This window comes from Pan troglodytes, chromosome 9 (assembly GCF_028858775.2).
Source record: "Pan troglodytes isolate AG18354 chromosome 9, NHGRI_mPanTro3-v2.0_pri, whole genome shotgun sequence".
Taxonomy (NCBI): domain Eukaryota; kingdom Metazoa; phylum Chordata; class Mammalia; order Primates; family Hominidae; genus Pan; species Pan troglodytes.
Window position 1 is genome coordinate 67,656,732 of NC_072407.2, and position 25,819 is coordinate 67,682,550.

General features: G+C 47.8%; 1 protein-coding gene across 4 annotated transcripts; it reads left to right on the forward strand.

Annotated features, from left to right (window-relative positions):
* The first annotated feature begins 6,050 nt into the window (after window positions 1–6,050).
* DPF2 (double PHD fingers 2) lies at window positions 6,051–25,391 on the forward strand. 4 transcript variants are annotated; one of them, XM_009423385.3, is made up of 12 exons: window positions 6,051–6,294; window positions 12,724–12,884; window positions 13,305–13,412; window positions 13,738–13,901; window positions 16,081–16,173; window positions 16,327–16,405; window positions 16,916–16,957; window positions 18,004–18,141; window positions 18,268–18,396; window positions 18,585–18,769; window positions 21,185–21,266; window positions 24,098–25,391. In XM_009423385.3, the coding sequence occupies exons 1-12, from the start codon at window positions 6,263–6,265 to the stop codon at window positions 24,172–24,174; spliced, it is 1,290 nt and encodes a 429-aa protein (XP_009421660.1). In that variant the 5' UTR covers window positions 6,051–6,262; the 3' UTR covers window positions 24,175–25,391.
* Window positions 25,392–25,819: the final 428 nt, after the last annotated feature.

A 25,819-nucleotide genomic window follows, 5' to 3' on the forward strand; every position in this document is an offset into this window, starting at 1 on the left:
AGTCAAAGTCTTGCTAATTATCATATCCACTCCCAAGTCTAGCATTTCTGGATGATGTCCATTCCTCCTGCAATTCCCTTATCATCCATCTCAACATTTTGCAACCTATGAACTGTATCGTAAAGTTAATTACTACCAATACACCCTACGTACAGGAGCAGAGGGAAATAAAGAATGAAGAATTAAAATCTATTAAAGGCCAGGAGAATGGCTCACACCTGTAATCCCAACACTTTGGGAGGCCACGGCGGGTGGATCACCTGAGATCAGGAGTTTGAGACTGGCCTGGCCAACGTGGTGAAACCCCGTCCCTACTAATAATACAAAAATTAGCCAGGCGTGGTGGCACGTGCCTGTGATCCCAGCTACTCGGGAAGCTGAGGCAGGAGAATCTGGGAGGCAGAGGTTGCAGTGAGCTCAGATCATGCTATTGCACTCTAGCCTGGACAACAAGAGCAAAACTCCTTCTCAAAAAAAAAAATCTATTAAAAATATACTAACTGAGTGCAGTGGCTCACGCCTGTAATTCTAACACTCTGGAAGGCCGAGGCAAGCAGACTGCTTGAGTTTAGGAGTTCGAGACAGCCTGGGCAACATAGCAAGACCCCACCTCTACTAAAAATACAAAAAAAAAAAAAATAGCTGAGCATGGGTGTGCAACAGTGGTCCCAGCTTCTCTGGAGGCTGAGGTGGCAAGGATCCCAGGAGGCAGAGGTTGCAGTGAGCCAAGATTGCACCACTGCACTCCAGCCTGGATAACAGAGCAAGACTCTGTTATCAAAAAAACACAATTTTCTTTTTTTAATTCAGCTGGGTGTTGTGGTACATGTATGTAGCTTCAGCTGCTTGGGAGGCTGAGATGGAAGGATCGCTTGAGCTCAGGAGGTCGAGTCTGCAGTGAGCCAAGATCGCACCACTGCATTCCGGACTGGGCAACAGAGAGAGACCACAGCAAGAAGAGCAATAATATATGGAGAAGCTACAGGCCAGGCGCAGTGGCTCACACCTGTAATATCAGCACTTTGGGAGGCCGAGGTGGGCGGATCACCTGAGATCAGGAGTTCGAGACCAACCTGACCAACACAGCAAAACCCCATCTCTACTAAAAATACAAAAATTAGCTGGGCGTGGTGGTGGGCACCTGTAATCCCAGCTACTCGGGAGGCTGAAGCAGGAGAATCGCTTGAACCTGGGAGGCAGAGGTTTCAGTGAGCCGAGATCGCGCCACTGCACTCCAGCCTGGGCGACAGAGCAAGACTCCATCTCAAAAAACAAACAACAACAACAACAAAAAGAAATAATTTGAGGCCTAGGATTACAGTACATTCCTTCAGGAAGGATGTTACTTGGTACCAAATATGCTTGCTTTTGTCAGGTAACTGGGAACATTTCAAAAATGGGTCCATCTTGGGCCAGGAGGGGTGGCTCACGCCTGTAATCCCAGCATTTTGGGAGGCCAAGGCAGGTGGATCATGAGGTCAGGAGTTCGAGACCATCCTGGCTAACATGGTGAAACCCCGTCTCTACTAAAAATATAAAAAATTAGCTGGGCATGGTTGCTCGTGCCTGTAGTCTCAGCTACTCAGGAGGCTGAGGCAGGAGAATTGCTTGAACCTGGGAGGCAGAGGCTTCAGTGAGCCGAGATCGTGCCACTGCACTCAGCCTGTGCGACAGAGACTCTGTCTCAGAAAAAAAAAAAAAGAAAAAAAAAATGGGTCCACCTTAATCCAAGTTCAAGGCTGAGCTTTCCTCTCCCCCTTTCCTGGACCAAACAGATAATAGGATTCTGAACTATAAGTCCATGGAAATTGATTTGTATCTTACAGCACATACGTGTCAGTAGTGGGGTATCTGACTTCCTACTTTGAGCAAGCTCTGGGTTTTTATTTTCGTCCCTCCCCACAAAGACTGCCAAACAACAGTTTAACTTCATGGTTATATCTTCCAGATCAGTAAATGCCTCCAGGACAAAAACTGCTTCAAAAGCTGAACTTACCTCTCTGGGTTTTAGCTTCCTCAATGTTGGCACAATAATTCTTCACTGTACTATTAGCTTTTCAATGCTTTTAAGATTTTTTTTTCACTTCCTCTTCTTTTTTTAATTTGTCTTCAGAGGGAAGGTTGGAATCAAGTATCTAATCAGGAGCCTATCTCCCCTTACCTACCCGAATAAAATATTAAGAAGAGCCATCCCAGGGGAGTTCCTTGGATTTTTCTCCCTGCCCCCACTGGGTAATAGCAATCTTAAGCTTTACAATTGGAATTGATCGCCCCAGCCAACAGTGGGACCCGCTTTTTATTTTCTTGCCTAGTGGCATGTGGAGTGAAATATGGCCTACTGACGATCTGATCGTGATTTAGAGAAACTTACTGCGCCCCCTGGTGGAAGCATTATTCCCTTGGGTCTTAAAAGCTCTAAATCAGCCAGAGCGCAGAGTTGAGATTCCAAGAATGCGCATGTAAAATTCCTACTCCGTGATTCCTGTCTGTCAGAGAAACACTACATATACTGTTTTCTATATACAGAGAGTACCTGTTGTTCGGCGACGTAACATGTCTTTCTTTCTTTCTTTTTTTTTTTTTTTTGAGACAGGGTCTTGCTCTGTCACCCAGGCTGGAGTACAGTGGAGCCATCTTGGCTCACTGCAAACTCCACCTCCTGGGTTCAAGCGATTCTCATGCCTTAGCCTCCCAAGTAGATGGGATTACAGGCACCACCACCACGCCCGGCTAACTTTTGTATTTTTTGTAGAAACTGGGTTTCACCATGTTGGCCTGGCTTGTCTCGAACTCCTGGCCTCAAGTGATCTGCCAGCCTCAGCCTCCCAAAGTGCTGGGATTACAGGCGTGAGACACCACGCCCAGCCCGTAACAGCATTATGTGTAATAGCTCCAAACTGGAAATAACCCAAATGCCCATCAGCAGTAATATGGATTAAACAGCAATGTAAGAACTATTACCACAAAAGGACATGAATGAATCTCAGCCAGGCATGGTGGTTTGCGCCTGTAATCCCAACACTTCAGGAGGCCAGAACGCAAGGAATGCTCAAGGCCAGCCTGGGCAACATAGTGAGACCCTGTCTCTATAAAAAAAAAATCAAAAATTAGCTGGGCATGGTGGCGTGTGCCTATAGTCCCAGAGAGGCTGAGGTGGGAGGATTGCTTGAGTCAGGGAGGTAGAGGTTGCAGTGAGCCAAGATTGCGCCACTGAGATTTTTTTTTTTTTTTTGAGACACTGTCTTTTTTTTTTTTGAGACGGAGTTTTGCTCTATTGTCCAGGCTGGAGTGCAACGGCACGATCTCAGCTCACCACAACCTCCGCCTCCTGGGTTCAAGCAATGCTCCTGCCTCAGCCTCCCAAGTAGCTGAGATTACAGGCGCACACCACCACGCCCAGCTAATTTTTTTGTATTTTTAGTAGAGACAGGGTTTCACCATGTTGGTTAGGCTGGTCTCGAACTCCTGACCTCATGATCCACCTGCCTCGGCCTACCAAAGTGCTAGGATTACAGGCATGAGCCACCATGCCTGGCTGACGCTGTCTTAAAAAAAAAAAAAGAAAAAAAAGATTAGTCAGGGTGTAGTGGTGCGCCTGTAGTCTCAGCTACTCGAGAAGCTGAGGTGGGAGAATTACTTAAGCCTGGGAGGTCGAAGCTGCAATGAGCCATGATTACACCACTGCACTCAGCCTGGATGACAAAGTAAGACCCTGCCTTAAAAAAAAAAAAAATCTCAAAAATGTAATACTGTAGACAAAGCACTGTGGGGGCTGAAAAAAAAAGGAAAAAATTAATATTGAACAAAAGAAGCCAAATTCAAAATAGGACATATTGTATGATTCCATTGACATACAGTTACACAGACACACTAATCTTTAGGGCTAGAAGCATGAGATGGCTACTGAGGTGCTAGTGATGTCTTTTTCTTCATCTGGGTAGTGGTTACACAGGTTTGTCTATTTTGTAAAGATCAATCAAGCTACAATTATTTTGCATGGTATACCTGCATCAAACCATCTCGTGTACCCATAAATATATACACCTACTATGTACCCACAAAAATTAAAAAATTGAAAAAAATTAGTCAAGCTATGAACCCAGAAGGCGGAGGTTGCAGTGAGCCGAGATCACGCCATTGCACTCCAGCCTGGGCAACAAGAGGGAAACTCCATCTCGAAAAAAAAAAAAAAAAAATTAGTCAAGCTACATAAGATCTATGTGCTTCTCTTTATGTATATTTCAATTAAAAGTTTGAATTTAAAAATAGTACTAATAATAAATAGGCTAGTTGCATATAATTGGAAAGGCAGCTTATGAACCCAGCATCAATAGCTTTCAGTTCTTTTAGGATTGTTTAAAAAAAGGTTACATCAGCTGGCCGGGCGTGGTAGCTCATGCCTGTAATCCCAGCACTTGAAAGCCTAGGCGGGCGGAACACATGAGGTCAGGAGTTCGAGACCAACCTGGCCAACATGGTAAAACTCTGTCTCTACAAAAAATACAAAAATTAGCTGGGGGCACCTGTAATCCCAGCTACTCGGAAAGCTGAGGCAGGAGAATCACTTGAACCCAGGAGGTGGAGGTTGCAGTGAGCTGAGATAGTGCCACTGCACTCTAGCCTGGGCTGGAAGAAAGAATTTGTTAAGGAGCGACAAGAGCAAAATTCCGTCTCAAAATAAATAAATAAATAAATATAAACAAATAATGTTGTTACGAACATTCTTGTACAGCTTTATTTTTTTTTTTTTTTTTGAGACGGAGTCTCGCTCTGTCACCCAGGCTGGAGTGCAGTGGCGCGATCTTGGCTCACTGCAAACTCCACCTCCCAGGTTCACGCCATTCTCCCACCTCAGCCTCTCCAGTAGCTGGGATTACAGGCGTCCGCCACCATGCCCGGCTAATTTTGTTTTTGTATTTTTAGTAGAGATGGGGTTTCACCATGTTAGCCAGGATGGTCTCGATCTCCTGACCTCGTGATCCACCCACCGTGGCCTCCCAAAGTGCTGGTATTACAAGCGTGAACCAATGCTCCTGGCCTGTTTTTTTTTTTTTTTTTTTAAGAGACAGGATCTTGCTATGTTGCCCAGGCTGGTCTTGAACCCCTGGGCTCAAGTGATTCTCCCACCTCACCCTCTCAAGTAGCTGGGATTACAGGCATGAGGCATTGCACTCAGCTTCTTGTACAGCTTTCTTGTGTGTATATCCAGGAGTGGACTTTGCTGGGTCATAGGGTATGTGTATTTTCAGCTTTAGTGATTATATTTATATATATATACATATGTATATATATACATATGTATATATGTGTATATATGTATGTATATATATACATATGTATATATGTGTATATATGTATGTATATATGTGTATATATGTATATATGTGTATATATGTATATATGTGTATATATGTATATATGTGTATATACATATGTGTGTATATATATGTGTGTGTGTGTGTATATATATATATATATATTTTTTTTTTTTCTTGAGATGGAGCCTCGCTCTGTTGCCCAGGCTGGAGTGCAGTGATGTGGCTCCAGTGGCTCACTGGAGTCTCAAACTCCTGGGCTCAAGTGATCCTCCCACCTCAGCCTCCCTAGTAGCTGGGATTACAGGCATGCACCACCATGCCCAGCTAATCTTTTTTTTTTTTCTTTTTTTCCTTTATTTATTTATTTATTTATTTTTTGAGAAGGAGTCTCGCTCTGTCGCCCAGGCTGGAGTGCAGTGGCGCGATCTCGGCTCACTGCAAACTCCGCCTCCCGGGTTCACGCCATTCTCCTGCCTCAGCCTCCCCAGTAGCAGGGACTACAGGCGCCCGCCACCACACCCGGCTAATTTTTTGTATTTTTAGTAGAGACGGGGTTTCACCGTGTTAGCCAGGATGGTCTCCATGTCCTGACCTCGTGATCCGCCCGCCTCGGCCTCCCAAAGTGCTGGGATTACAGGCGTGAGCCACCGCGCCCGGCCCCGGCTCCTGCTCCTCTAAATATTAGAGGCAAGCCTCGAACCGGAGCTCCGGGATGCATGCCAATCTCCGGTTGCGCCTGCGCGTCGGGCTCCCGTGGGGTCCACGCATTTCCTACCCGGCCGCCGCGAACAGGCGTAAAGCTCTTTCTTCAGTGCTCGCTCTAGTGCGCGCGCCCGGACGGCGCCTGCGCAGAGGGCAAGGAACCTGGTACCCCGGTGCGGTCCCGGCGCCTGCGCGCTGCGGACTGTGGGGGCCTCTCGGCCCGAGGCAGAGGAGCAGGGAAGATGGCGGCTGTGGTGGAGAATGTAGTGAAACTGTGAGTGGTCGTTTCTTTCTCTCCTAGGGCGGCAGGTTTTGTAAAGGGCCTGGGAGTAGGGGGCGGTGGGGAAAGGGACTAGGCGGAGAGAGGGACATCCCCGGGAAGGCCATGTTGCGACTCCTGGTGGGGAGGGCAACAGGAGACTCCGGAGAAGACGTTGCGCTTCTTTGGAAACTTGTGGAGGCCCTGATGGGGGCACACTGGAGCCCCGACGGGCGGCATCCCTGCGGGGCTGTGTGGCCTCAGCGTTCCTCGGGGCTGACGGTTTCCAGAGCATGGCGCCCTGCCTGCACGCGAGACTCACCGTCCCGGTCCTCTCCCGAGACGCCTCAGTCCGGAGGAGCGGGGCCGAGGCCCGGGCGGCCCTACGGCTGGCCCGCCGCCCACCCCGCCCCGTCCCGTCCCGTCCCGTCCGCTGCAGCGACAGGCTCGGCGGCCCCTGCGGAGTGCACTGCGGGGCTGGCTGTTTCAGTTCCAGGCAGCCCCGTGATGTTTGGGAGGATCTTGGGTGGCAGGTACCTAAGACTACAAATATTCTTGGGAAGAATTTGTCGAGGAGCGGATCCAGAAGGGAAGGAACTTCAGGGGAGTGGGCCTTGGCCCCGTCCAGTAGCAGCCATCAAAAACCTGCAACTGGACCGAAGCCGTTCAGGACAGCTTAGCCTAAAGGGGCATCTAGGTGGGCATTCTTCCTATTATACGATACCATTGTGCTGGTCAGATTTCAAGCACAGTTAAAGTTAATAGCTGTTGGGGCCATGGACGCTGGCCTATGAACTGCTTCCTGTGAGTTAAAGATGCTTTGGGACTTGATTTATTCCTACAGAAGAATCAGAATGAGTTTTAGATTGCGTTAATGCACGGTGGGCGAATAGAGCTTCTTTTAATGGGTATGTTGGGCTTGGTGCAAGGGTGGGAAAATTGAGTGGTGTCTAGCTGTCCAGTCAGGGTTTTTGCATTTTGACTGGATGACGAGGTAAAGGTTCGGTAACTTCTAAGGGACTCACAGCTTCTCATCTGTCTTTGTCGTGGCCTGAGCCCCACTTTTCCTAAGAGCCTTTTTAAAGAGTAAGTTGCTTCTCCCTCCTGCCTGAAGCCTTTTCTTTGAGAATGCTTTCCCACTTCCATTAAGCTAAGTGCCTTTCCTCCTCTTGTGGTTTTTTTTTTTTTTTAAGTTGCTTTCTGCTCTATTCTGCTGTCTCTTTCAGCCACCCCTCCTCCCAACACTATTGTCTTTCTCTCTGATCTGCCCACTCCAGTTTCCCCAGCTCTTTCTTCAGGCTGACATTTTTCTCAATTTAGAAATGACACTGTTGATCTACCATTTATCCAGTTATCCTTCCTGACTCAGATGTTCTTTCTTTGTTTCCCTGCGTCTTTGTTGACTTCCCTCATCCCATTGTAAGGGGATGTTTTACACAGGTTTCTCCAAAAATAAAAAGAAAGATTCTCATTGTACTGGGGGAGTATCAGACTTGCCTAGGTTTTGAGAGTTAAACGTAGTGAGGTTCTTCGTGTTGGAAGATTTTCCTCAGAGAAATAGGGTTGCCAGTGCTTTCAAGTTGTGTCATAAGTGAGGGGTTGCCCATTTAAACAGAGCGTGACATCTTGTTTCTCTTTGAAAAACTGTGGAGATTGTGAGCATCACCAGCCACTGATTCCTGAATGCCAGTAATGAGAAACCAACTCTCTCCTCCTCATTTCTAGCTGCACAGGGCCTCAGATCACAATTAATACGTACTCCCGCAGAATTATCCCTTTAAGAAGGGGCTTCCATTCTTCCAGTTCATTTGGAGATATGGCACTTCTCTTGATTATAGTGTGCCTAGTCTTCTGACAGCTGATGTTATACATTGAGTACATTCAGGTCAGGACCACTAGCTCATCTTTTCTTTTTTTTTTTATTTTTTTAGACAGAGTCTCACTGTTGTCGGCCCAGGCTGGAATGCAGTGGCACGATCTTGGCTCACTGCAACCTCCGCCTCCCAGGTTCCAGCAGGTCTCCTGCTTCAGCCTCCCGGGTAGCTGAGATTACAGGTGCCCACCACCACACCTGGCTAATTTTTGTGTTTTTAGTAGAGATGGGGTTTCACCATGTTGGCCAGGCTGGTCTTGAACTCCTGACCTCAGGAGTTCACCCGCCTCGGCCTCCCAAAGTGCTGGGATTATAGGCGTGAGCCACCACGCCCGGCCCCTCATCTTGTATGACTTGCATCTTGTCCTGGGAAAAGAATTTTCTTATTTGTAAATTTCTATCCCTTCCGAATGTGATGTCAGAAATGAAAGTCTTGGCTGGGTGCAGTGGCTTACGCCTATAATCCCAACACTTTGGGAGGTTGAGGCAGGCAGATCGCTTGAGGTCAGGAGTTCGAGACCAGCCTGGCCAACATGGTGAAACCTCATCTCTACTAAAACTATAAAAATTAGTTAGGTGTGGTGGCGCACACCTGTAGTCCCAGCTACTTGAGAGGCTGAGGCACAAGAATCGCCTGAACCCAGGAGGCAGAGGTTGAAGTGAGCTGATATCACACCACTGCCCTCCAGCCTGAGTGACACTTTTAAGACTCTTTCTTAAAAAAAAGAAAGAGGCTGTTGGGCGCGGTGGCTCATGCCTGTAATCCCAGCACTTTGGGAGTCCGAGGCGGGCAGATCACAAGGTCAGGAGATTGATACCATCCTGGCCAACATGGCGAAACCCCACTCTACCAAAAATACAAAAATTAGCTGGGCATGGTGGCGTGTGTTTGTAATCCCAGCTACTCAGGATGCTGAGGGAAGGGAATCACTTGAATCCAGGAGGCAGAGGTTGCAGTGAGCCAAGATCGCACCACTGCACTCCAGCCTGGCAACAGAGCAAGACTCCATCTCAAAAAAAAAAAAAAAAAAAAAAAGAAGCCGGGCACGGTGGCTCATGCCTGTAATCCCAGCACTTTGGGAGGCTGAGGCGGGCGGATCACAAGGTCAGGAGTTTGAGACCAGCCTGGCCAAGGTGGTGAAACCCGTCTCTAGTAAAAATACAAAAATTAGCTGGGCATGGTGGCGTGCACCTGTAGTCCCAGCTACTCAGGAGGCTGAGGCAGAAGAATCGCTTGAACCCAGGAGAGATCACACCACTGCACTCCAGCCCAGGCGACAGAGCGAGACTCCGTCTCAAAAAAAGAGAGAAAGTCTTTAAGCGTTCTTACTAGGAAAGTAAAATAATAGTATAGCTGTAGCTGCTGATTGGTTTTGAAACTTTCTAGGCAAAATCTAGAGGCAGGGCCCGGTGGCTTACGCCTGTAATCCCAGAACTTTGGGAGGCCGAGGTGGGCGGATCATGAGGTCAGGAGTTCGAGACCAGCTTGGCCAACATGGTGAAACCCTGTCTCTACTAAGAATACAAAAATTAGCTGGGCGTGGTGGCGCATGCCACTCGGGAGCCTGAGGCAAGAGAATCGTTGGAATCCGGGAGGCAGAAGCTGCAGTAGGCAGAAGCTGCAGTGAGCCGAGATTGCACCACTGCATTCCAACCTGGGCGGCAAAGCAAGACCCTATCTCAAAAAAAAAAAAAATATATATATATATATATATATATATATATATATATATATGTGGAGAACAATGTTAATGTTAACTTGACATTTCTTGGTATCGGAGCCTTAAGTTTTTGTTATTGCTTTTTTTTGTTTTAAGAGACAGAGCCTCCCTCTGTCCCCCAGGCTGAAGTGCAGTGGTATAACCTTGGTTTACTGCACCCTCAACTTCCTAGGCTCAAATGATTCCCCTACCTCATCCGCCCCAGGGGCTACGTGGAACCACAGGCATGCATCACCAAGCCTAGCTGATGGTTTTTTTGTTTGTTTGTTTTGTTTTTTTTAATGTTATTTTTTTTGAGACAGAGTTTCGCTCTTGTTGCCCAGGCTGGAGTGCAATGGCGCGATCTCAGCTCACCGCAACCTCCGCCTCCCAGGTTCAAGCAATTCTTCTGCCTCAGCCTCCCCCGTAGCTGGGATTATGGGCATGTACCACCACGCCCGGCTAATTTTGTATTTTTAGTAGAGACAGGGTTTCTCCATGTTGAGGCTGGTCTCGAACTCCTGACCTCAGGTGATCCGTCCACCTCAGTCTCCCAAAGTGCTGGGATTACAGGCGTGAGCCACTGCGCCAGGCCTTTTTTATTTTTATTTTTTAACGTTTTGTAGAGATGGGATCTCACTATGTTGCCCAAGCTGGTCTCTAACTCTTGGTCTCAAGAGATCCACCAGCCTTGGCCTCCCAAAGTGCTGGGATTATAAGCATGAGCTACTGTGCCCGGCCTCCCTTAAGTTCTTAAGAGCTCACTGTCATGCTGTCTTGTTCTCTCTTCATGAGATTCTCCCCCCACACTTCAGTGTTTCATTCCCAGCCCTTTTACCCCCAAGACTGTTTGCCTGCCTTACGTAGCTCACAAGAGCCCTGACAGAACATCTCTCATTCCCCTCAAAACTGTTTCCAGCCTCCTTGCTCTGACTTTGCAGCACTCGCCAGCCTGGCCCTGCCTTCCATTTGACTTCCAGTGTCCGTATCAATTCCCATCAGCAGAAACAAAGGAGCTGCCGCACTCAACCTTGTTTATCCAATTTTATTCTGTGTGGTGAAGACGTGGCTGCCTCCTAAAGGCGAGCCCACAGAGGCAAGGCTGCCTTCTCCATTCTGCTCTCCAACGTGAGATTCGTGCCTACCTCAGATTACAGTCATTACAGCTCATTGAATCACGCCAGGCTATATTTGTGGCATTGCCGTCTCTGTGTGTGGTATGTGTCTTTTTTACTTGCTGGGCACATGCTAAGTTATGCAGTGGTCTATTGTGGCTGCTCACTGAAGGACCCTGTCACATTCTAGAGCAGGGTTTGTTGGTGTAGCCCGAGTTACGGACAGAAACCACAGAGACTTAATCTGTTTGCTGTCTCATCCCCAGGCTGTTTCTTGTAAAATGCTGATATGTCAAAGCTCATTTGGTCCAACCTCCTCAATCTATAGAAGAGTAACCAAGGTCCACCTGGGCTGACTGAATGTCCATGTTCATGTGGTGACTTGCAGGCAAGCCAGGTCTTTTTACTCTCAAGTCAAGTCTGACTGTATCTCAGACATCGTCATGAGTATTAGGGATACTATGAGAAATAAATCAATTCTGCCCTTGGTTTAAGATTGATTGACGCCAGGTACTGTGACACATGCCTCTATTCCCAGATACTTGGGAGGCTAAGGCAGGAGGATCACTTGAGCCAGGAGTTTGTGTCCAGCTTGGGCAACATAGTGAGACCTTGTCTCTTAAAAAAAACAAAAACACAAGATTGATTGAATATAAGATCGAGTTTGTTAACCTCCATTACCAAAGTCCTTGTTAAACCCTGCAAGATGAGAACAAGATAGGTTCTATATACACGCTTCTTAGAACCAGATAACTCCTGGCACTGTGCAGTTTTCCACTTAAAGGTTTACCCTTGATTCAGATTTCAAATTGAGTCTTTTGAGACCAAGAAGATTTTTTCCTATATAATTTTATTTTGTGAGAATGGAGAAGAACCCTAAGATGGGCCTTAGAGCAAACAAGTTTCTTATGAGTGATGGTGCTCAATAAAAGCTTCAAGGAACTTCAGGTACTTGTAGACATTTTCCATAAATGTAAAATTAATTAGTTGATTAAAAACCTAGTTCAAAATTCAAAAGATATAAAAAGGCATATGGAAGGAAGTGGCCTAGTCACCCACTTTTTCTCCCCGCTGACCTGCAGTTTCTTTTCCATTTTGTTACATAAATGATAGTTTTATTTGACACTTCTCAGCAGTGTACCTTGCTTTGCTTTTTGTCCCTAGTTAACTTGAAATTGTTTAATATCAGTATGTGAAGAGCTTCCTTCTTATGGCTAAGTAGAATTTGATTGTATGGATTTACCATAGTTTGCTAAATACATTTTAATAAGTCCCCTAGACTTTGAACTCTTTCCCTCTGGAGCAGACCTTGGGGCAAGGATGTGGGAGCATGTAGTTTATTTGGGAGGTGATTGTAGGAAAGAGGGAATAAGTAGGAACTTAGGAGGGACTGTCATCTGCTTCTTAGCCTCATAAGGGTTAAGAGAAATAGCATCTTAACTAGCACAGGGCTGGGCTTGTGAGACATGTGGAGTGAACATTCTTTCACCTCTTTGGGGGTTAAACTTAAGTCTGATTAGACATATGATGAAATCATGTGTTCCTGATGGTAATTTATTTGTAAAGTAATTCCTCATGATGGCCTAGAAAAGGGGCTTCGTGTCCCATGAGGCAGAAGTGGAGGCAAATAGAACGGAAGAGACAGCCTCCCAGTCCCTTGAGCCTTCTAGAGAAGCAGATGGCAGGGGAGAGGAATAGCTCAGCACCCTATGCCCCCTGCTCCAACATACACGCCTGATTTCTATCTTCCCTGCAGCCTTGGGGAGCAGTACTACAAAGATGCCATGGAGCAGTGCCACAATTACAATGCTCGCCTCTGTGCTGAGCGCAGCGTGCGCCTGCCTTTCTTGGACTCACAGACCGGAGTAGCCCAGAGCAATTGTTACATCTGGATGGAAAAGCGACACCGGGGTCCAGGTGAGGGTCCAGACTTGGGAGAAGGGGACTCAGGAGCATAAGGAGGAAGAAGCCTCCTCATCTTAGGTGATGAGACAGTTGATAGGGTTTTCCCTACTGCCTTCCACCTATGGATGAATATGGTCTTCCTGTGATTAGAAACCCAGGGAGGATGAAGCAGATGTTTGATAGCAGCATCTTTGTTTTCTGCCCTGCTGAGGCCATTGTGTGTCTGGAGAACTATGTGTTAGCCAAGGCCCCGAAGCTTATATATCTATTTTTCTTTTCCACAGACTATTCCACCTAACCCCCTAGGCCCTCACTGTCAGAATTTCTCCCTTGCTCTAGAACTCAAAGGGGGGCCTACTTAATTAGAAAGTGTTTGGTATTATTTTCTAATACTGGGTTAGGGCCTGACTTCTATCTTTCTTCCTGCCACAGGATTGGCCTCCGGACAGCTGTACTCCTACCCTGCCCGGCGCTGGCGGAAAAAGCGGCGAGCCCATCCCCCTGAGGATCCACGACTTTCCTTCCCATCTATTAAGCCAGGTAAGGCACATACTTCCTGAGCAGAGGCGTGGCCTGCTGCATGGTGAGAGCCTGCTAATCACTGTGATATACCAGGCCCAGTACTAGATCCCAAATATACTCAAATGAATATGATGTGATTCTTTCCTTTAAGGACCTCAGTCTAGAAGGGGAGACAGGTAAACAGATAAGTTATGGTGCCAAGTGAACTAGGGTGTCTTAATTCCTGGGCGTGCAGAGAACAAAAGATAGTGACAGACCTTTGGTAAGCCCCAGCATTATGTGGACTTACAGCAGTCTGCTTTCAGCCCTTCTGAGCCTTGCTTTATCCTGACCTTGCTTGCAGACACAGACCAGACCCTGAAGAAGGAGGGGCTGATCTCTCAGGATGGCAGTAGTTTAGAGGCTCTGTTGCGCACTGACCCCCTGGAGAAGCGAGGTGCCCCGGATCCCCGAGTTGATGATGACAGCCTGGGCGAGTTTCCTGTGACCAACAGTCGAGCACGAAAGGTACAGGATTATCCCTGTGGCTAAGGGAGCTTTGATGGAAATCAGCCTCCTCTTCACTGGGGGCCACCTAGTTTCTAGAACTGAAACAGAAGCTGGAGTCCAGGAAGCAGGCCCCTGCAGTTCTGTTCTTACTTCAGTCCCTGATTATTGTCAGGTACTGACTGGCTTCTCTGTTGCTTCTAACTATAGACTCTCATTCATTCACTTTTATCACAGAAGGTTATTATTATACACATATATAATTTTCATTAAAAAAATTAAAATAGGCCAGGTGCAGTGGCTCATGCCTGTAATCCCAGCACTTTGGGAGGCCAAGGCAGGAGGATTGCTCAAGTCCAGGAGTTCGAGACCAGCCTGGGCAACAAAGTGAGACCCCATCTCTACAAAAAATAATAATAAAAAAAAATAGCCAGGCATAGCGGCATGCGCCTGTTGTCCCAGCTACTAGGGAAGCCGAGGTGGGAGAATCACTTGAGCCTATGAGTTCGAGACTGCAATGAGTCATGATCATGCCACTGCACTCCAGCCTGGGCAACAAAAAAAAAAATTAAAACCAGAAGGTGCAAGAGTAGTACAATGAAATACCACATACTCTTTACCTAGATTTATCAATTCCACATTTTGCCACATTTGCCTTATCTGTCTTTGCTAAACTATTTGAGAGGAAACTTCAAAAACTTTTCAGTCTAGGCAACATAGCAGGACCTTGTCTCTACTAAAAATAAAAATAAAAAATTAGCTGGGCATGGTGGCACACGCCTGCAGTCCCAGCTACTCAGGAGGCTGAGGTGGGAGGATTGCTTGAGCCCAGGAGATTGAAGCTGTAGCTCTGCTTATGCCTCTGCACTCCAGCCTGGGTAACAGAGGGAGACCCTGTCTGGGAAGGGAGGGAAACAAACTTTTATCCCTAAGTGCTTTACTCTTTTATCACAAAAGTTTGTGTCACAGTTTTTTGGTCCCTGAGGTTACACAGTGAAGCACACTTATTCTCTGCCAACAGAGAAGATAAGAATACATGTAAAAATAACAGCTATAAATATGCCAGCATTGGGTTAGTGCCTTTTCATGCCCTTTCTCCTTTAGTCTGTACAACCTTATGGGGTAGGTCCTGTGTTCCCCATTTCACACAGAGGCTGAAACAAAGCAGTTTAAAAACTTCCCATGGGTCGGGCACGGTAGCTCACGCCTGTAATCCCAGCACTTTGGGAGGCCGAGGCAGGCGGATCTCAAGGTCAGGAGATCGAGACCATCCTGGCTAACATGGTGAAACCCCGTCTCTCCTAAAAATACAAAAAAATTAGCCAGGCGTGGTGGCGGGCACCTGCAGTCCCAGCTACTCAGGCGCAAACCCGGGAGGCAGAGCTTGCAGTGAGCCGAGATTGCGCCACTGCACTCCAGCCTAGGTGACAGAACGAGACTCCATCTCAAAAAAAAAAAAAAAAAAAACTTCCCATGGCCGGCCACGGTGGCTCACGCCTGTAATCCCAGCACTTTGGGAGGCCGAGGCAGTTGGATCACCTGAGGTCGGGAGTTCGAGACCAGCCTGACCAACATGAAGAAACCCCATCTCTACTAAAAATCCAAAATTAATCAGGTGTGGTGGCGCATGCCTGTAATTCCAGCTACTTGGGAGGCTGAGGCAGGAGGATCGCTTGAACCCAGGAGACGGAGGTTGCGGTAAGCCAGTATTGCGCCATTGCACTCCAGCCTGGGCAACAAGAGCGAAACTCTGTCTCAAAAAAAAAAAAAAAAAAAAAACTTCCCACAAGGTCACACAAATAAGCAACAACATTTTAATTTAAACTAGGAGGCAAGTGTCAGGACAGAACCACCAATAATGTGCTCCCAGGGTGGCCAATCAGAGGCAGGAGAGGGCATGGCTGCTTGTGGCATCAGGGCAACCTTTTGGAAGCATGCTATTTGATTTGGCCATGTGGCATGGTGGGGAAAGCATTTCAGGCTAAGGAAATAACGTGAAGCACAGGGGAAAGATATCCCAAAGTATGGAAGGGAGCAGGAGCAGGATTATAGCATGCTTGAAAGGCGTTGGTGAGGAATGAGGCTGGTGTGGGTGGGACCACGTCACAGAGGAGGTTCTGGGTGGCCTTGGCCAGTCTCATCATAGGGGAGCTTTTGGATGCACATATTTCTACCCATGCTAACCCTCCTGTCCACTCAGCGGATCCTAGAACCAGATGACTTCCTGGATGACCTCGATGATGAAGACTATGAAGAAGATACTCCCAAGCGTCGGGGAAAGGGGAAATCCAAGGTGAGGGGCCAGCGTGCTGCCTGCATCTTGGGACAGGGTGGCCTAGGGAATTCCTTATTTTATTTCAAGTGAGATTAGCAGCCACTTCCAAAAGAGTCTAACTCCTCAGGCCCAGCTACCAAAATAAGGGTGTCTCTTTGCTCTTCTTGGCAGGGTAAGGGTGTGGGCAGTGCCCGTAAGAAGCTGGATGCTTCCATCCTGGAGGACCGGGATAAGCCCTATGCCTGTGACAGTGAGTGCCTCACAAGTGGGTGGGTAGACCTTGCCTTGGACCCAGCTCCTGCTCAGGATATGAGAGGAGGGAGGGTTGTGTTTTTGCCCAGAGTATTAAAACAAACCTGGGCTCTTGTCCTGCCTGCTGACTGCTTCCGTCTGAGACCCCTGGGAGGCCTGGGTCCCTGCTATATGACGGGTGGGACCTGCATGCTCTGGGAAAGATTTCTGCCATCCTCTGGGGTGGGGTTGCTTGTGGAGGCCACAGCAGGCAGGGTTGGCCTCTCAACAGATGGCCTGCAGGTCTCCTGGCCTCAGTTAAGCCAGGGCCCCAGGGGTCTGACACTGAGTTTTTCAACGTCTGTTCTCTTTTTCTTTCTGTCTGCCTTGCCCCACTTCTGTCCCTCTACCCTGGGAGCACCATCGCCGCTGGGGTTTCTCTCTCGTTTGCTCCACTTTCCTGCTGCTGCTGCTCCTGTCTCAAGTGTATCAAGGCCTTCTTCTCATGACTTTTCTTTCTGTCTTTCAGATAGTTTCAAACAAAAGCATACCTCGAAAGCGCCCCAGAGAGGTAGCTCTCTCAACTTTTCAGACTTGTGGTTTTCCTTTCCCTTTTTCCCTCTTCCCTTGTTCCTCCTGCCTTTCTCATTTCCTGGGATGCTAGCTTTAAAATCTCTGGAATGGCATGGGGGTAGGAGCAGTGGAATTTCTGCTGTGCTCTACTCCTCAAAGTCCTGGAGGCTGCCTTTACCACTGCTTGTCTCCCACAAACCTGCTCCTAGAGCTGCTCGGCCCAGTGCATGGGGTGGCTTCAGAAGCATTATCAGGAGCCCATTACAATCAGACCCTTCCGCTCCCTTCCCAGACCAGGCACCTGGTGGTCAGCTCATGTTCCCCACTGCCCCACCACCTCCTCCTGCCATCCTCTCTCCCCACTCCTTTCCTGCTGGCCCCCTTGCCCTTCTTGGTGTTACTTCTCAAGATGACAAAATGCCTCATGGGGATCTGCTTTCCTTGCTGATTGGCAGGCCTGGACAGGGCAATTACGTGGGAGTGTGCTTGAATTTCTTTGGGGACCAACTGCCCAACTGGCTTCATTGATAGGCTATCCCCAAGAAACCCATCCCCTGCTTGTTTACCCACATTCAGGGGAGATGGGCTCCATGGTGTGTGTGGGGTAGCATGAGCCTCCCACATTTACTGAGGGGTAAAAAAGTTTGGAGTCTTATCCACTTTTCCCCCTTCCTGCCACCCCAAAGATATAGGAATATCCTTCCCTTTCCTGACCTGGAGCGTCCCAGACTGTTAGTATATCCCAGAGCAACTAACTGGTGATGGGGCAAGGGCTAAGCCCCCCAAAAGTCAACATGGAAGAGCAGTGGTGACCATGGGGTTGGAGTTCAGGAGGGAAAAGAGCCCCAAAAGCTAGAGAGCCCCACGGCCTGATGCTCCTGGCTGAGGGGAAGTGGCCGTCACTCAAGGCCTGTCCCAGAGTGGAGCTGCTAGGGGAAGGGATGGTTGCCCTCTGCCTCAGGTGGAGCCCCCACAGCTTGCAGGGATGGGGACATGGCACTCTTGTATCCTAACACCTTTCTCTGCAATCTTCTTCCCACTCAGTTTGTGGAAAACGTTACAAGAACCGACCAGGCCTCAGTTACCACTATGCCCACTCCCACTTGGCTGAGGAGGAGGGTGAGGACAAGGAAGACTCTCAACCACCCACTCCTGTTTCCCAGAGGTCTGAGGAGCAGAAATGTAAGCTGAGGTGTCAGAAGTGGTGGGCAAGCAGAAGTTGGCCTGGTTATGAAAACCACTCCTTGCATGGGTGTTGAGTGGCTCAGGGACCCCCATGGGTGTCATCAAAACTCTTTCTCTCTGTAGCCAAAAAGGGTCCTGATGGATTGGCCTTGCCCAACAACTACTGTGACTTCTGCCTGGGGGACTCAAAGATTAACAAGAAGACGGGACAACCCGAGGAGCTGGTGTCCTGTTCTGACTGTGGCCGCTCAGGTACTGCCTCCCGTGAAGGCTGCTGCTTTGCCCAGTCCCCAAGGGGCTCTTGGCTTGCTGGCCTCTAGGGCTGTCATAACCAGCCCACCTCGCTTTTCCTAACCAAGAGAAGATGTAGCCACAGGCAGGAGCTCCTCTCTTCCCCCCGCGTTTCCGACTGTCTGTCTCACTCACCTCCCCCACTACAGGGCATCCATCTTGCCTCCAGTTTACCCCCGTGATGATGGCGGCAGTGAAGACATACCGCTGGCAGTGCATCGAGTGCAAATGTTGCAACATCTGCGGCACCTCCGAGAATGACGTGTGTATCCCGCCCCCTCCTCAGCATGGCTCCTTCTGGGCTTTTACTGCTGTTTGCACAGTTCCCTCTAAAGTGAGCTTTCTTTTAAAAAGGGAGCAGGATCCCTCCCACATGCCACACGCCCCTCCCTAGCATCTCAGTCAGAACTCTGATTTGTTGCCAGATATATATTGAGTGCTGATTTTATGTCAGACACTGTTCTAGTCACTAAAGATGCTAAAGACAAACAAGGTCCCTGCCTCATGAGATTTACATTCTTACAGGAACAACAATAAGCAAGGATGTAAATGAGATTTGTATAATGTGCCATGAAAAAAACGAAATCAGTACTGTGGCAGAGAATAATTGCATAAGTGATCTATTTTGATGGTCAGGTATGGCTCTTCTGGGAGGGTGATGCTGGTGTTGAAATTTTGGTGATACCAAGGAGCCAGTCAAGATTTGGAGGTAGAGGAATCCCAGGAAAGGAGCAGCCAGCGCCAAGGCCATATGTTGGACAAGCCAGATGACAGGGCATGGGAGAGTATGGCGGGCAATGAGATGAGAGAGGCAAGCACTGCCAGATCTCTGGGGCCTCGGGTTTTATTCTAGGTACAACAGGACACTGTTGAAGGGTTTTAATCGGGAAGTGACATGGTTATTTATGTATTTATTTATTTACTTTTTTTTTTTTTTGAGATGGAGTCTTGCTCTGTCGCCCAGGCTGGAGTACAGTGGCACAATCTCGGCTCACTGCAACCTCTGCCTCCTGGGTTCAAGCGATTCTCCTGCCTCAGCCTCCCAAGTAGCTGGGATTACAGACACGTGCCACCACACCCAGCTAATTTTGTATTTTTAGTAGAGATGGGGTTTCTCCATGTTTGCCAGGCTGGTATCGAACTCCTGACCTCCGGTGATCCGCCTGCCTCAGCCTCCCAAAGTGCTGGGATTATAGGTGTGAGCCACTGCACCCAGCTATTTATTTATTCTTTATGTATTTATTTATTTATTTTGAGACAGAGTCTCTCTGTCACCTAGGCTGGAGTGCAGTGACGCGATCTTAGCTCACTAAAACCTCTCCCTTCAGGCTCAAGCAGTACAATCCTCCCACCTCAGCCTCCCGGGTAGCTGGGACCACAGATGCACACCACCATGTCTGGCTACTTTTTTATATTTTTGGTAGAGACAGGGTCTTGCCATATTGCTGAGCTGGTCTCAAACTCCTGAGCTCAAGCAGTCCTCCCACCTTGGCCTCTCAAAGTGCTGGGATTACAGGCATGAACCCACCATGTCTGGCCTTGTCTTATATTTTATTTTATATTTATTTATTTATTTCAAGATGGAGTTTTACTCTTGTCACCCAGGCTGGAGTACAATGGCGCAATCTCGGCTCACTGCAACCTCTGCCTCCCAGGTTCAAGCAATTCTCCTGTCTCAGCCTCCCAGGTAGCTGGGATTACAGGCGCCCGCCACCACGCCTGGGTAATTTTCAGTAGAGACAGGGTTTCACCATGTTGGCCAAGCTAGTTTTGAACTCCTGACCTCAGGTGATCCACCTGCCTCAGCCTCCCAAAATGCTGGTATTACAGGTGTGAGCCACCGTGCTTGGCCCTTGTCTTCTATTTTAAAAAGATGACTTTGGGTGCTGTGTGGAGGGTAGACTGTAGGGACAAGGATGGAGGCTCATGCCTGTAATCCTAACACTTGAGAGGCTGAGGCGGGAGGATCACTTGAGCCCAGGAATTCAAGACCAGCCTGAGCAACATAGGGAGATCCTGTCTCCACAAAAAAAATAAAAACTTAGCCAGGTGTGGTGGCACACACGTTAGTCCCAGCTACTTGGCAGACTGAGGTGGGAGGATTGCTTGAACCCAGGAGTTTGAGGCTGCAGTGAGCCATGATCACACCACTGCACTCTAGCCTGGGCAACAAAGCAAGACCTTGTCTCAAAAAGAAATAGTCACTGGGCATGGCGTCTCACACCTGTAATCCAAGCACTTTGGGAGGCTGAGGTGGGAGGATTGCTTGAGCCTGGGAATTCAGGACCAGCCTGGGCAACGTAAGGAGATCTTGTCTCTCCAAAAACATTGAAAAATTAGCTAGGTGTGGTGGTGTGTGCCTATAGTCCCAGCTACTTGAGAGGCTGAGGTAGGAGGATCACTTGGGCCCAGGAGGTCAAGGCTGCAGTGAGCCGTGATTGCACCACTGCACTCCAGCCTGAGTGACAGCAATACCCTGTCTCAAAAAAATATACCATAGAGTTTGGGCTTTAGGAAAAAAAAAAAAAAAAGTGGAGGTGATTTGATCAATTAGGAGCTCTGAAAGGACCCAAGTGAGAGATGACAGTGACTGGATCTGCGGTGGAGAGGGGCAGCATGGTTTCCCACATAAGATTCTCACATCTGTTCTTACCTGCTACCTACCCCTCTTGGAAATAGCAGTGTCCTGTAGTGGCCTGAGGCACATCAGTTATTCAGTCCCCATCCTCTTCCCTCTTGCCTACTTCAGGACCAGTTGCTCTTCTGTGATGACTGCGATCGTGGCTACCACATGTACTGTCTCACCCCGTCCATGTCTGAGCCCCCTGAAGGTAAGTTACCCAGATCTTTTACTCAGAACAATTACTTTATTAGTTACTTGGAAAATACTGAGTTCTATGTTCTTTATGTTATCACTTATATATTCTTCCAAATTAGGGAGTAAAGCACCTTGCCTTGGCTCAGTTTAGAATGCCTTCCTAACATTTCAACTTAAAGGGTTTAGTGTTTGCACATTATCAGCTACATTTACAACAGAAAATCAACAGCCCGGAAGAAAGCAGATGCTGAGCCGAGATCGGTCACCCAGAAGGAATGATTTATTTTCTTCCAACCAGTCCAGAAAACTCAAGTGGTAGATTATCTGATGTGAAGCTTCTGCAGTCAACTCTTGAAATTTGATAGATTTGAGCATTTATTTCCTATCCCTTCCCCTTCTGAACTGGGAAGGGACTTGACTTTGGAGCCTGAATGGGTCAGTCTGCTTCTCCCATAACTTACTGTAATAATGGTCCAAGTTTATTAAAGCTATTCACTGAAACCAGTCGTGGCACCAAGAATTGGTTGCATCTCCACAAGTCCCTTCCAGCTGGATTTCTGTACATAAACACCTCCTGTACAGAAATTGAGTAGCAGCTGGGCGCGGTGGCTCAAGCCTGTAATCCCAGCACTTTGGGAGGCCGAGGCGGGCACATCACGAGGTCAGGAGATTGAGACCATCCTGGCTAACACGGTGAAACCCCGTCTCTACTAAAAATACAAAAAAATTAGCCGGGTGTGGTGGCGGGCGCCTGTAGTCCCAGCTACTCAGGAGGCTGAGGCAGGAGAATGGCGTGAACCCGGGAAGCGGAGCTTGCAGTGAACCGAGATCACGCCACTGCACTCCAGCCTGGGCAACAGAGCGAGACTCCATCTCAAAGAAAAAAAAAAAAAGCCAACAGAAATTCAGTAGCTTACTCAGAACACAAATGCCCAGGAGCTGTTACTGTGCACAATGGATGTGGGCCAGCATTACAGGCAAGAGAAAGTGTTTCATTGTGTGATGTAAGCTGACTTGTAACATATCGGTCAAACTGCTGTCACCCCTCTAGAGAATGAGGCCACTGACAACGTCTAAGAGTCCTTTAACATATCGGTCAAACTGCTGTCACCCCTCTAGAGAATGAGGCCCCTGACAATGTCTAAGAGTCCTTTAGCAGCTGTAGGGGAGTACTCAGCTTCTGTCAGGCCCAGTTTATGAATCTGCTTTGGGGAGAAGTCGCATGTTTATGTTTTGTTTTGTTTTGTTTTGTTTTTTTAAACCATCAAACAGATGATCTATGTTACAGAATGGCTTTCCTATTAAAGTTCTGTGGGACATCAAGGTAGTGGAGAGCTGCAGGCCCGAGTGTCCTTACTGTAGTGTTAAGGCAGCTGAGGGGCAACCCCTAGAAGTATCAGATGTTCTAGGTCAGGGTCAGCAAGCTACAAGCTAAAACCTATGGACCACATCCAGCCACAGCCAGCTTAAATAGCTTGCAAGCTATTTTCTTTTCTTTTCTTTTCTCTTTTCTTTTTCTTTGTCTTTTTTTTTTTTTTTCTTTTTGAGACAGTGTCTTGTTCTGTTGCCCATGTTGGAGTGGAGTGGCATGATCTCAGCTCACTGCAACCTCCGCTTCCCCGGGCTCAGGTAATCTGGTAATCCTCCCACCTCAGCCTCCTGAGTACCTGGGACTACAGGCATGCCACCACACCTGGCTAATTTTTGTATTTTTAGTAGAGACAGGGTTTTGCCATGGTGCCCAGGCTGGTCTCGAACTCCTGGGCTCAAGTGATCCACCCACCTCAGCTTCCCAAAGTGCTGGGATTACAGGTGTGAACCACTGCGTCTAGCCTGAAGAAAATCCCCTTAAAAATGTAAAAACTGGCTGTGCACTGTGGCTCGCGTCTGTAATCCCAGCACTTTGGGATCTCTTGAGCCCAGGGGTTCAAGACCAGCCTGGGCAGCATGGCAAAACCCCATCTTTACTAAAAATACAGAAATTAGCTGGGCGTGGTGCTGTGTGCTTGTAATCTCAGCTACTATAGAGGCTGAGGCAAGAGAATTGCTTGAATCTGGGAGGCAGAGGTTAGAGTAAGCTGAGATCACACTGCTGCACTCCAGCCTGAGCAACAGAGCGGAAACTCTTGTCTCAGAAAAAAAAAAATGGAGTTAAAAAAAAAATGCATGAGACTGTATGTGGCTCACACACCCTAAAATATTTAACATTCTGGCTCTTTACAGAAAAGTTTGCCAACCGTATTGACCTTTGGGTTAGAAAGGACTTACATTTTTGAGTCACCTATTTCTGAAGAGCTGATAAAAGCTGTGGATCCTTTCCCCTAGAATAATGTCCAAATGCGCATAGGTATAATTTTGCTTATCATTTCAAGGCATTAAGGACTAATTTTATTCAAAAAAAATTAGAAGAATTCAGCCATAGTCAATATTAATAAACAAGGAATGACCCAATTGTTTTTCATATAAGGGACAATTATTTTGTGTTTTTTAGTGAAACTACACAAGTCTTAAAACTGAGGTGCTTGACAAACTTCTGTCTTCCCAGGCCCTCTTCCTACTCCCAAAACTTCTGATTTAATAGGGCCAAGAGGGCCTGGGCATCAGTATTCTGAAGTCCTCTAGATGATTATTTCTTTCATCTCCATAGAGGAGGATATTTCACAATATTTGAAGACTTAGAGGTTTATCCCAGCTCAGGAAACCATGGAACTTTCCTGCTGCAGAGCATCCCTCGTCCTACCTGTAGCTGATCCTGCTATAGAGATGGGGTATCAAGAGCAGAGGAATTGCAAGCAGGTGGGGATTGTGTGGGACCCATCCTGACCCCATTTTGCCTCTCTGCAGGAAGTTGGAGCTGCCACCTGTGTCTGGACCTGTTGAAAGAGAAAGCTTCCATCTACCAGAACCAGAACTCCTCTTGATGTGGCCACCCACCTGCTCCCCGACATATCTAAGGCTGTTTCTCTCCTCCACTTCATATTTCATACCCATCTTTCCCTTCTTCCCCCTCTCCTTCACAAGTCCAGAGAACCTTGGGGTGGTTGTGCCAGCCTGCCTTTGGCAGCTGCAAGCTGAGGTGGCAGCTCTGACCACCTCTGGCCCCAGGCCCTCAGGGAGAAAGGTGCAACACACTGCCCCTAGGCGTGCGTGTGGCCCAGTTTCTCTCTGCTCTCCATTAAGTGCATTCACTCTGCTTGCCTTGGGCCCAGGCCCTGGTGATCACAGGGTTCAAACAGTGTCCTCCTAGAAAGAGTGGGAGAGCAGCTCACTTCTCTGTGTTCTGCCTCCCCTCTGGTCTCCAGAGTTTTCCTGTCCTCTAGAGGCAAGCCAGGCCGGGGAGCTGGGAGCGAGCAAGCTGAGGCCACGTCCACAAGGAGCTTTTCATGCCCCTGTGCCGCATAGCCTCACCTCTTTCCTCCAGAGTGGCTCTCTGCGGCCCTGTGTTCCTGCTACAGAGGGTTCTTTTCTGGAGTCAGGATGTTCTCGGTCACCCTCCTGGTTCTGCCCTGTCCCACTCCACCCCACCCCAGGGGGAACAGTAGCTTCACCTTGTTATTCCCATTGATCTCCTGGCTCTTATGGGCAGTCTCCAGTGACTGAAGCATTCCCCACCCTTGGAATTTCTCATCTTCTGCCTCCCTTCCTACTCCTTTTGGTTTTGTGGGGAGAGGGGAAGGATCAGGGGGCCAGGCCAGCAGCTCGGGGGCCACAGGGAGATGGATAATGTGCCTGTTTTTTAACACGACAAAAAAGCCTACCTCCAAAATCCCCTTTTTGTTCTTCCTGGACCTGGGCATTCAGCCTCCTGCTCTTAACTGAATTGGGAGCCTCTGCCACCTGCCCCGTGTATCCTGGCTCTCAGCTCATGGGGAAGCCACATAGACATCCCTTTCTTCCCTTGCACGCTCGCTAGCAGCTGGTAAGGTCTTCACACCCTGATTCCTCAAGTTTTCTGCTTAGTGGCACTGACATTAAGTAGTGGGGGGACAGTCCATGCCAGGACACCCTGGAGTAGCCTTCCCCCTTGGCCGCGGGCAGGCCCTAACTCACTGTCGCTTTGGAGTTGAGGTGTCTTTTTTTTTTCTTTCTTTAGTTCCTGTATTCTAAACATTAGTAAAAATAAATGTTTTTACACAGAGCCCTCTGCTGGATGGTTTATCTCCTGCCTCTCTCCATTAAGAAGGCCATTTCATCCTAAGATTTCCATGATGGTGGTTTTTTTATTTTTAATGTTTTGAAATACAGCTTTTTTCCCCCCAAATTAAAATTTTTTTGTGGAACCCCAATATGTAAAGCGAATATAAAATTGGTTATTTTGTTTTGTTACATAAATTCAAGTTTATAACAATTCTTTGTTATAAAGAACAATGAAGCTGTTTTGATCAATACAAAATTTGGGTTAAAATCAACTTTAACATCTATTTTTGTGTTTCAGTTGATTTGGAGAATTCTCCTAGTCTTGGATACATAGATGGAAGTGATGACAGGTTTATAACAGTTGACCTTGCAATCTCAGACATTTAAAACAGGACCAGAAGTTTATATAAATATAATTAATAAGCAAAC